Here is a 12,559-nt window from a genome sequence, read left to right as displayed (position 1 = left end):
TCGTCCACCTAATGGGAATAGGTTCCTCCCATGACATCTAGTGCACATTCACTATACCACAGCCATTCTTTTCCTGCTTTCCCCATCATGGGCCAAAGCCTGGTGACAGTTTGCTGCAAAATTAACCAGGAACATTAGGGTCTATGGCACATCTCCACCTTTAGGTGCTTTGGTGAATATCTACTGTCACTTAGAATCTTCACCTTGGATGTGCTTGCATCACCTATCGGGGTAACCATAAATGCTGCCTTTGGTTTGTAGTAGCAATTAATCACTTCCAAAGCCAATTACACACTGCCTGTGTCAGCTGATACATAGACTTTCTGTAAAATCATACCATTCTATATTGAATATAATATATATGGTATATATTTGAATGTATAGACAGAGAGCAAACTGGTAATAGCTGAACTTGCATACACACATTAAAAGGAAATTCCTCAAAACTGATAATAGAATTAACACACTCTTTCTCTATTCGTTCTATTCAAAAGGAAAGCACAAACTGTCATGTCAAAACACCTAAGCTCCGGGTGCCACACTTTGGGAAGATGTCAGACCACTTAGGTGTTTCAGCTCGAGAGTGTGGAGTGTGGGATTATCTGGAGATTGCAGAATGGCTGTCTTAATGAGCGGGCGCCCCTGCTCTTTCCCAGCTTTGTAAACATCATATGTGCTACTTGGCAAAGTCCATCGGGTCGGCAGGGGGCCCAATGGTGCAGGGGAGGGCAGATGTCTGCCTCCACAGTCATCCAATAAGGCCAGGCTGTCCTTTGGGGATCTTCAATATCTCCCAAGGCAGCCGGAGTTGGTGGGCAGAGCCGGGGTGTTGCTGCCTCTTCCAAAGACTCATTCATAGGCTGATCCTGCAGCTGAAGGAGGAGAAAGAGGCGAGAACACAGGAGCCCCGGGAAACTTCATCTCCAGGCATGCTGTAAGTACACTGTCACTACATACAGCCCTAACCTGCCACTATAATACCATATACTATGCTAACCTGCCACTATAATACCCTATACTACTCTAACCTGCCACCATAATTCCCTATACTGCCCTAACCTGCCACCATAATACCCTATACTGCCCAAACCTAACAATATAATACCCTATACTGCCCTAACCTAACACTATAATAACCTATAGTCAGTGGTGGGATTCAAAAATTTTAGTAACCAGTTCCGACTTTCCCAGCAGAATGACCAGCATGCCCCCTTTCAATGCATAGTGACCAGCATGCCCCCTTTTAATGCAGAGAGACCAGCGTGCCCCCTTTTAATGCAGAGAAACCAGCGTGCCCCTTTTCAATGCAGAGAGAACAGCGTGCCCCCTTTCATTGCAGAGAGACCAGTGTGCCCCCCTTTCAATGCACAGTGACCACAGCATTACCCCCAATCATTGCAGAGTGCCAACAGCATTTCCCCCAACCATTGCAAAGTGCCACAGCATTGCCCCCAACCATTGCAGAGTGCCCACAGCATTGCCCCCAATCATTGCAGAGTGCCCACTGCATTGCCCCCAATCATTGCAGAGTGCCCACAGCATTGCCCCCAATCATTGCAGAGGGCCCACAGTATTGCTCGCAATCATTGCAGAATGCCCACAGCATTGCCCGTAATCATTGCAGAGTGCCCACAGCATTGCCCCTAACCATTGCAGAGTGCCACAGCATCGCCCGCAATCATTACAGAGTGCCCAGAGCATTGCCCCCAATCATTGCAGAGTGCCACAGTATTGTCCCCAATCATTGCAGAGTTTCCACAGCATTGCCCGCAATCATTGCAGAGTGCCACAGCATTGCCCGCAATCATTGCAGAGTGACACAGCATTGCCCGCAATCATTGCAGAGTGCCCACAGCATTGCCCGCAATCATTGCAGAGTGCCACAGCATTGCCCGCAATCATTGCAGAGTGCCCACAGCATTGCCCCCAACCATTGCAGAGTGCCACAGCATTGCCCGCAATCATTACAGAGTGCCCAGAGCATTGCCCCCAATCATTGCAGAGTGCCACAGTATTGCCCCCAATCATTTCAGAGTGCCCACAGCATTGCCCCCAATAATTGCAGAGTGCCACAGCATTGCCCACAATCATCGCAGAGTGCCCACAGCATTGCCCGCAATCATTGCAGAGTGCCCACAGCATTGCCCGCAATCATTGCAGAGTGCCACAGCATTGCCCGCAATCATTGCAGAGTGCCCTTAGCATTGCCCCCAACCATTGCAGAGTGCCACAGCATTGCCCACAATCATTACAGAAGGCCCACAGCATTGCCCCCAATCATTGCAGAGTGCCACAGTATTGCCCCCAATCATTGCAGAGTGCCCACAGCATTGCCACCAATAATTGCAGAGTGCCACAGCATTGCCCGCAATCATTGCAGAGTGCCACAGCATTGCCCGCAATCATTGCAGAGTGCCCACAGCATTGCCCGCAATCATTGCAGATGCAGAGTGCGCACAGCATTGCCTGCAATCATTGCAGAGTGCCACAGCATTGCCCCCAATCATTGCAGAGTGTCCACAGCATTGCCCCCAACCATTGCAGAGTGCCACAGTATTGCCCGCAATCATTGCAGAGTGCCCACATCATTGCCCGCAATCATTGCAGAGTGCCACAGAATTGCCCCCAATCATTGCAGAGTGCCCACAGCATTGCCCCCAATCATTGCAGAGTGCCACAGCATTGCCCGCAATGATCATTGCAGAGTGGCCACAGCATTGCAGAGTGCCAGCATTCCCCCCACGAGACCTGTTTACTTACCTCACGGACGGTCATCACACCAGCTTCTCTTCGGGCGCCGGCTTCCTGCGTCTCCTCAGTCCTCCCGCCTCCTCGGCCAATGGCATGGCGTTTGCCTTTCGGCCAATCAGGAAGCGGGAGGACCCGCTCCCTGATTGGCCAGGAGGAGGATCCATGTGACAATAGCGAATTTTCATTCGCTATTGTCACAGAATGGGCGGGCTCGGCCTCGGGGGGGCACTGCTCTGCTGCTCCCTGGCCGCCAGCTTAGAGGGATCAGCCAGTTCTGCGCACTTGCGGTGCCAGATAAAGGATCCGCCCTGGGTGCCAAATGTTCTAGGTTTGCCCCTTATGAAAGGAATGGCCTAAGGTATAGAGTGGTAATGGGGGTACCTGCGCTTAAGCAAAATATAGCATCCTTGTATGTTAAAGCTGCTGCTGGATAAAAAAGAGTGGTCCTTTATAGGTATGTGTAAAAATGTATCAGCGCTGCTTAAAAAGTGTGAAACTAAAGTGCAATGTATAGTGAGAAATATTAATAGATTATATCAAATTATTATCAAATGATTAAATTAATTTCTAGTGTTATATATCATAACAAAGTGCAAAATATGTAAACTTATAACTTAAGAGATCCCCGGATCTCCTCCACATAAACAAAAGTGTTCAGTGCATAAGTAAATATTGCTGACAATAAATTAATTAATAGTCCCACAAGGATCTCCTCTTCAGAAATCCAAAGTGCTCAGTGCTTAATGTAAACGTGACAAATATTGCTGACAGTTCCACACACAGGTGCAATAATGCTTAGGTGCCTTCCTCATGTGCTCCCCTCTTGGTCCCTCACTCACCGGATGACCAAAAATATATAACCTGTCAATAACACCTCCTCCACACGGTCTGGAAATGGAAACAGGCTGGTTTGGGGTATACACATTCAGATATACGTGGCAGCATGGCTCTGGATTCTGTAAAGCTCCCCCACAGATGACAGCAGAGGAGGGCTACACCTGTGGGGGAGCTTTATATATATTTGTCACGTTTACATTAAGCACTGAGCACTTTGGATTTCTGAAGAGGAGATCCTTGTGGGACTATTAATTAATTTATTGTCAGCAATATTTACTTATGCACTGAGCACTTTTGTTTATGTGGGGGAGATCCGGGGGATCTCTTAAGTTATACGTTTACATATTTTGCACTTTGTTATGATATATAACACTAGAAATTAATTTAATCATTTGATAATAATTTGATATAATCTATTAATATTTCTCACTATACATTGCACTTTAGTTTCACACATTTTAAGCAGCGCTGATACATTTTTACACATACCTAAGGTATAGAGTATTTGGATGCCCTTGCCTGAAAGACACACAGGTGCATATATAGATCAAACATTCAGTATATGCCGGACATGACAAGAGTCCATATACTTGATAAAATATGAACAGAACTTCATATTCTAGGGGGGACTGTTCTGATTATTGTATTATTTTGTGTATACATTGTTGGACGTGTCATCTGTTGCTGGGATCCAATAAACTCTTTTCTCTAGAAAAGGTTCGAGGTTGCCTTGAACTTGCTGGAAGAGTTTGAGTTCTGCACCTGTACTCCTTTTCCTCTCAATTATATATATTATTTATTGTTAGTATTTGACACCAAGGCACTTTCCAGGCTGTATGGTATTATGTTTTTATTTTTTGCATTGGTGCATGGTCCCCATGGTAGTGCCCAGATTCCAATGCCTTTTTTACAGCATCAGTTTGCCTATTAGCCATACAAATTGCCAGAATATTTTAAAGGATTCACTCCATCACTTTAATGGGATTTGCCTAAAAGTTCAGGTTCCCCGAACTCTGAACAAGATTCATCAAATCTTAGGAGAACTGATCCAAGGCAGATTGGTCCACTACAATTTTTAAACATAATTTGATTACTACACGGCTGATTATTTTATTAATTGGTAAAACATTTGAAGACAGTAAAAGATTTATTCTAAGTGTTCCTGTATGTCAACTCACTACTTTTTCTACATGTACATTCATTTCAATGTAACATAAGTTCCAATCCAATTTGAAATGTTCTTCTAACTAGTTTCTTGTTCACCATGTTTTATACAGCACTGAAGTGTACACAAAACAGCCATTATGAGATCTGTGGAACAGCCTGCCCATCTACATGTGTCAGTCCAGGATCACCAAACAACTGTCATCTCCCCTGTACAGAATCCTGTATCTGTGATCTTGGCTATGTCCTGTATGATAAGAGATGTGTCCCAAGCCACCAGTGTGGATGCTGGGATAATGACAAGCACTATCCTGTAGGCACAGAGTTCTGGACTGATGATACCTGCTCCAAAAAATGCAGATGTCCCTCTGCTGGAGGCAGTTTAGTTTGCAACTCTGCTTCATGCCCTCCTAATAAATACTGTGGTATAACAAACGGAGTTCCTGGATGCTTTGATCTCACCTTTGGTAACTGTGTAACTTGGGGGGATCCTCATTATGTCACCTTTGATAAGGAAGTTCATGATTTTATGGGAATATGCACATACACTCTTTCCAAGCTTTGTACCAATGCTACGTCTCTGCCATATTTTAACATTGAAGCAAAAAATGAGCACCGTAATGGAATTTCAACAGTTTCATTAATACAGAAAGTTATGGTGGATGTTTACGACCATACAATTACCATTGTTAAAGCCAACCCTAGTCAAGTTCTGGTAAGTTTCTTGGAACATTCTAAAATGTCATTCATAATTCTAAAGTTGCATTTAGCCGCTTTAAATGTAACAAGTACTTTGTTCATTAACAGGTGGATGGTATTTGGATGAATCTTCCGGTCAACCTGGTCAATGGATCTCTAACAGTGAAGCAAAGTGGTCGATATGTTATTGTGGAGACAGATTTCCATCTCACAGTGTCTTATGACACTGACCATACAGTGGACGTGAAGATCCCAACTAATTATTTCAACCAAACCTGTGGAATGTGTGGCAACTTTAATGGCATGCGGCAGGATGACTATTTGATGCCCAATGGACAGCTAGCTCAGAACTCAAATCAGTTGGGTGACAGCTGGAAGGTAGAATATGATGATCCATTATGCAACACAATCGCTCCTACACCTCCACTACCATGTCCACCAGAGACAGAGGAACTCTATTCAAACAATCAGTTCTGTGGTTTGTTAACCAGTAAAGATGGTCCTTTCAAGGCTTGTCACTCAGTAATAAACCCAAATCGCTTCTTTGACAGCTGTGTCTTTGACCTGTGTGCCCTTGGTGCTGGCAGTTTATGTAATTCATTGGAAGCTTATGCTGATACCTGTCTAAGAGCAGGAGTCACCCTTGCCTGGAGAAACTCCACATTCTGTCGTAAGTAATGGTTTTGTTTGTCAGTACTTTAATGTGGAAATAATTTTGATCACCTTGGATTAAAAGAAGAGATCTAATCTCCTATGTTGATTTTATGGGAGAATAGAATACACATTAAATAGGTACACATTATACAGAGTGCAATGATATTGTTCATGCAGATCTTCAACCATTTTACATTGTAACTTAGTTAAGGTGACCCTACCAAGTGTTCAACAAAATTAAACAGGCACCAACTTGTAAAAAATAACTTTATACATGCCTGTCCATCAGCTTATTTAATAAAACTGTACCCTTTAGGAGAGTTTCCAGGTGGTTCGAATAGCAGTTTTCACAATAGCCATCGAGGTTCCTCCTGCTGATTCCCCTAGTCACAGCAGGGGCGGCAGTACTTGCATAGGAGCTATCAGGAGGAACTGTAGCAGCCAGCAGAGGATGTACTTCTTGTCATACCCATGTGGAATTGCACAGACACTTTGAACATCCCTACACAATGACATTTTATTATTTGGATAATAATGGATATTGGACTGATGTACAAGTATGTATAAAGATTTTTTATTCACTGGTTAGTGAAAGCGCTTTGATAAATTTGTTGACTCTGTTAAAGGGTTACTTTAATGTCAGTGCTAAGAAAAATGCTGACAAGTTAATATAGGAGCAAAGAAAGTTAATATATAGGTTACAGTGCAATTTAAGTATTGGAATTTGTTTTACTACAATGTCTGTTTGTTTTTGTAATCATATTATAGCATGTTAGGTTATGCTATAATATGATTCCTGTTAGGTTATCATTACTAAGTGTGATTAGATCCCATAAGAAGACCATTAATGTAGACGTCTTTGCTCTACAATACCCCTTCTTTTAAATAATGTCTCCCCAATGGTCCCCATTGTGCAACATACATTTTTACAGAAAACACCACTTAAATACCCTTTTCCAGCTTTTCTCTGTGTGATCATGGAACTTCAGAGCCCCAGTTTCTTAGGTGTAATGTGCAGGGCTTAACTGAATAAAGCATTAAGGTCACTGAAGACTTTACAATAGAATATTGTCTAAACTTCTCTTATAAGATCTCTAATCACCAGGGATTTCCTGGTGATTCCCCAGGGATGCAATCAACAGTTTTGTGACAGATCCAGCCAGGACAGGGGTTTTTGGAGGGGACTGCAAGGTGGCCTCTTGCCTACTCACTATGGGCCCTGGCTTTTATGGGAACACTACACTTTGGGAGGTGTGTGCCTGTGGGACCCTTGAATGGTCTTGCTTCAGATTCAAGTCCATGTTTCCCCAAAGCACACAGACTCTTGGAACTGGAGAACCCATATACGTATTTGAGGTCTGTAAGCTCAAACCAGCAATGACTGCTTTAGATTGTGATACTCAGAGCAGATGTTATTATCATTAGCTCAAAGCAACCTGATTCTGGGGCCTTCTGATATAATCTGTTTAAAGTTTTATATATGTTAAGTGTCTTTTTCCCAGTGTGTGTATTCCCATTAAGTTAATTAGGTTAATTGAGTCACCTATTGTTTCTGTCTGTTGGCTAACTTGGCTAGCTCTTGAAGGTATCTATGATGGGATTAGACTTGTGCCAGCTCTACCTCGTTATCTAAGCCATTGTGTGATATTTTGGTAAAAATTTGGTTTTATAGTTCATGTGGTGACTGACCTATGTTTGAAAAGTATAAAAAGAAATGATATTTCTGTTCAATAAACAGTTATTCCTTTTTTTTCTATTACAACATCTTGTCTGTGTAGAGTGCTTGGGGTAAAAAGGCTGGCATTAGCTCTCAGTCTGCTGAAAATGTTTGGAAGGCAGGAGGCACTGTTTGGCAGAAGAAAGCACCCAAGTGGGGTGCCAAAGCAATTCTGTCACAAGTATGATCATTTACACCGAAATGGAAAAACATACAGCAGATCTATCCACAGACAACATTTTTAATAATGGATAGTAGAGCTTTAGCCCTCCCTGTAGGAGAGCTTCCAATTTTAGTTTTCCCACTAGCCACTAAGGTTTCTCCTGCTGACCCCCCTAATCACAGCAGGAGACAGTATTGGCATAGGGGCTATAGAAGTAGAAATTTTTGCTTTACAACATCCCTTCTAATTAATGGTGTCTCCCTACTGGTCTCTATTGTGCAACATACATTTTCACAGAAAACACAATTCAAATACCCTTTCTTGCCTTTCTCTTTGTTATCATGGAACTACAAACCCTGAGTTCCTCAGGTGTAATGTGCAGGACTGACAATGGGGCTGAATGCCACAGAGCAGTGATGTCGCTGGAGACTGTGCTTTTCAATTGAATATAGTCTAAACTTCAACTTTAGGGTCTCAGTATTGATTCCATAGTATTGCAATCAACAGTATGACAATTTACACCTAAATGGGAAAACATACTATAGATCTATCCACAGCCAACATTTTTAAAATAGAGAGGGAGGGGTGTAGATTTATTGAACCATTGTTTTTGCTCTGTGGCCCACCTTCTATGAATCTGTTCTGAATAATAATTGCTATGCTAATAGTTTCCCTGAAGTACATTATTGTAATCCAAATGTGTTTGAAAATTCCTATTACAACTTTAATACATCACTGTGTCACTAGACTGCACTAGATTATTCTAGTCCCCTAAGCAGTCCCATTGTGTACCATGGCTGTAATTAAGACCTTTAATTAGTGAAGCAATTTCTTGTACCTTGCTTTTTTTTTAGCTATTATATAATGTAGTTAACTGTTATCTGTCCTTATTATTTAGCCATCCCATGTCCTGCCAACAGCCACTACAATCCTTGTACTAGTGCTTGTCCGGCCACATGCCAGGACCAGAGTGCTCCGAGTGACTGCAATAAACCTTGTACTGATGCTTGTGAATGTGATAATGGCTTTGTGCTCAGTGGACACACTTGTGTTCCTGTCAGTGAATGTGGATGCTTTTATGATGGCAAATACTATCAGGTAAGTAATGCCATGTTTCAATATCAATGTTTTATCATTTGATTATTTTTCTATATGTTGTCCAATCAGAAAATGGAAATATTATTTTTGTATTTGTAAATCAGACATTTTTTTCTATTTTCTCATATGCTGACTGCCAATAAATCTGCATTTATACATCTTATGTATCCCAGTCATGGCAGAAAGTAAATTGGTTTATTTAATACATATCCATACTGAAGGAAATAATGGGCACTAGCATTGCTCATTGCCTGACTATATTTGTAGTGCTTTCTAATTTGGTACCCTAGAACAAGTATGCAGTGAGTGAAATTAAAACTCCTGAGCTGCATGCTTGTTCTAGGTACTTCAGAGCATAAAGGCATTCGATCAGAAGGACAACCAAGCATCCAGTATTTCCACAAGGGGAAGCCAGCAATAGCAAACTGTATACCCCTCTCCATAAAGATTTCCTTAACGCAAGAAAAGCACAGTTTATAAAGGGCATAAATTCATGACAACCATTTAGAAGTTATCTTTAGTTGTTTAGAACCAAAATATGCCTATGTAACTTCATAGATATACACTATATTACCAAAAGTATCTTGACACCTGCCTTTACACGCACATGAACTTTAATGGCATCCCAGTCTTCAATATTGAGTTTGCCCCCCCTCTTTACAGCTATAACAGCTTAAACTCTTCTGGGAAGGCTGTCCACAAGGTTAGAAGTGTGTCTATGGGAATGCTTGACCATTCTTCCAGACGCTCATTTGTGAGGTCAGGCACTGTTGTTGGAGAGAAGGCCTGGCTTGCAGTTTCCACTCCAATTCATCTCAAAGGTGTTCTATTAGGTTGAGGTCAGGACTCTTTGCAAGCCAGTCAAGTTCTTCCACCACAAACTCGCTCATCCATGTCTTTATGGACCTTGTTTGTGCACTGTTGTGCAGTTATATTGGAACAGGAAGATCCATCCCCAAACTGTTCCCACAAATGTCTTGGTATGCTGACGCCTTAAGAGTTCTGTTCACTGGAACTAAGGGGCCAAGCCCAACCCCTGAAAAGCAACAACACATCATAATCCTCACTCCACCAAATGATTTGGACCAGTGCACAAAGCAAGGTCCAAAAAGACATGGATGAGCGTATTCCGTATACCCTATCAGTGAGCCCTACGGATTAAGACTGGGATGTTATTAAAGTTCATGTGCGTATAAAGGCAGTCTTCCCAATACTTTTGGTAATATAGTGTATTTGACTAATTTAGAGTGTACTTCTGTGTATATACTTGTGTTTTATGCATGGATGTGCAATAAGCTACGACAATCAGTCAGATTGTTTCAGTTATGTTGATAGTGTTCATGTTCTAGTTTACTCCAAATAAACATGAAAGGCTTTTTTTTTCAATATACAAAGTCACGCGTTAATGTTTGTTTTCTGTAAAATTAGCATGAATGTTTCTGCTCTGGGAATTTCCAAATTCCCAGATAAATAATTAAATCTCACGTTAAAGGGTAACTCAACTTTAGTAGAAAGAAAAAAAAAATAGCAAATATATATAAAAAAAAAATAATATTATAGCATTTACAATTGCAGCAGAAGTCATACTGCAATTAAATGTTATTCAAATTTACCTTTCCTTTTAAATCTGCAGTAATCTGCAGTAATTTTCAGTAAAATGCAATGCAATATGGCAATCTTGAGGCTTTCTGTAAACAGATGGTTTACAGCATGCTCCCTTAAAATGTCTTGTTTGATTGGTTCACTGTTTTACCAGAGGTCTGTACTTAGGATACAAATCAGTTTTTAAGCATTCCCTGCAACAGAAATGTAATTTTTTGGAGATACTCCCAAACCAAAATCCTTTATAAAGGGATTCATTCTCTGCCCCTTTCCTCATTAGAGCCCTGAAAGTGCAGCAGGAGCAGCAGCTGACTGATATTTATAAAACCACTCCCATTCAGATTCACTGTGCACATGGACACAGACAAACAAACAGCTATTTCTTAAAAAATAACAAAAGGTAATCATCTGCAACTACTAGCCCTAACTGTGAACATAACATGTAAACATTGTCTTTCACCTAACCCATAAATTTAACCTTTATCCCTAACCTTAAGAAAAAACAATTACTCTAGTTGTTGGGACATTGAATGGATTTTGTTTATGGAACATACAAAAAAGTATATAAAAATATTAAATGTTATTTATACATTATAAAAAATACAAAATATACATAAGAATGTTACAAGACACTATGTTTACATGGTATGATCAACTATGGGTAAAACCGACTGTGAAAGATGATGATGGTAAAGTTGTAAATTCCTCCACCCAACGTGTTTCAGAGAGGGAATCTCTCCTTCATAAGGGGTATGGGAGGTGTCACTCAACTAGGAAATAAACATATAAATCATAACATATGTATACATAATAGACAAGTATCTTAATGGCATTATTGCCCGAATAACAACTTACAATCAATCACGTGGTATTTCAAGTGAAAAAACAAAACTTGGAAATTCTGTTTCACCACCCAGATTTTCACATACTCTACGCAGCTTTATTTGTTGGAGATCAGATGAGAAAGATTTTTTGGATTTATTAGGCTACTTAGGGTGCAACATCCCAAGTCCAAAGGACAGTTATCACTGAGACCTGGTAGACTCCACCCTAGGAAAGAAGGTATAAGAGACAAAAAAGTATTTTTTGTCAGTTACATCATAATTTAGATTATGCGTTTTGACTGGACATATAGGTATATGAGAAACCTATAACATAGAACACCTGGCTTAACCTGAATCTCCACAGGCATAGTAAGAATGCTTAATTGAGTATAGTGTTTAATTCACTGGAGACTTATTGTCATCTAAAAGACAAATCATGTATACATATAAATTCATATTTATAACATGCATACCAACATGTACATATATAGTCCCGAGCAGGGCATTTTGGACATACGTGCATGTAAAAAACGTATTGTTTCTGGGGTGATGTGATCAAAGCTATACCAAATAAAGCTCTCCGAGGATGCCGTAGGGCATACATACGGGGAGCTATGCAAGTACAGGGGGAGTAAGACCCGCCCCTCAACCTATCATACACCGGAGAGAAGCTCTGGCGACCATGCTCGCGGCGTGCTTACGTCACCTCTACGAGACGCTCAGGCGGGTGTTTGGAACTGTCCGGCCGGCAGCTCCGATTCAGCGCATTTTAAGTTATTTTATGTAAGTGCATTACTATATTCTTTATTTTAATAAATACGGGTTTACACTATGGATATCTCCATCATTATTTTCATATGATCATTGGAGCCATATCTGTGGGTCGGCCTCTACACCACCAGGGACCGTTTGTCTATAGGAGATTGGATATTTTCCAGGGACATCCGGATCCAAGATATGGCATTCATTTGGCTTATCTCTGGTAAGCAGATTGTTTTGGTGAAGCTCCTCAGCGGGTCCTCAGCTCATCTGAAGTTACCCTTTATGCTC

General features: G+C 41.3%; 2 protein-coding genes across 2 annotated transcripts in view; both read left to right on the top strand.

Moving 5' to 3' along the window:
* LOC309550487 (alpha-tectorin-like) overlaps window positions 1-629 on the top strand; it is a gene marked incomplete at its 3' end in the record, with an annotated part of 31,852 nt that extends 31,223 nt beyond the window's left edge. Inside the window, exon 8 of the mRNA XM_082250856.1 lies at window positions 495-629. Within this exon, the coding sequence (XP_082106982.1) occupies window positions 495-629 (135 nt within the window). The remainder of the gene's footprint in view (window positions 1-494) is intronic.
* Window positions 630-4,852: 4,223 nt separating this feature from the next.
* The window catches only part of LOC309550485 (IgGFc-binding protein-like), a gene marked incomplete at both ends in the record, with an annotated part of 80,790 nt that continues 73,083 nt past the window's right edge, over window positions 4,853-12,559 (top strand). The window contains 3 exons of the mRNA XM_082250854.1: window positions 4,853-5,467; window positions 5,560-6,121; window positions 8,884-9,083. Coding sequence (XP_082106980.1) covers window positions 4,853-5,467; window positions 5,560-6,121; window positions 8,884-9,083 — 1,377 coding nt within the window. The remainder of the gene's footprint in view (window positions 5,468-5,559; window positions 6,122-8,883; window positions 9,084-12,559) is intronic.

This window comes from Pelophylax lessonae (genome assembly GCF_965119305.1).
Source record: "Pelophylax lessonae genome assembly, chromosome: 3".
Taxonomy (NCBI): domain Eukaryota; kingdom Metazoa; phylum Chordata; class Amphibia; order Anura; family Ranidae; genus Pelophylax; species Pelophylax lessonae.
The sequence above is the reverse complement of the archived record's forward strand: the minus strand, read 5'-3'. Positions and strand labels throughout refer to the sequence as shown.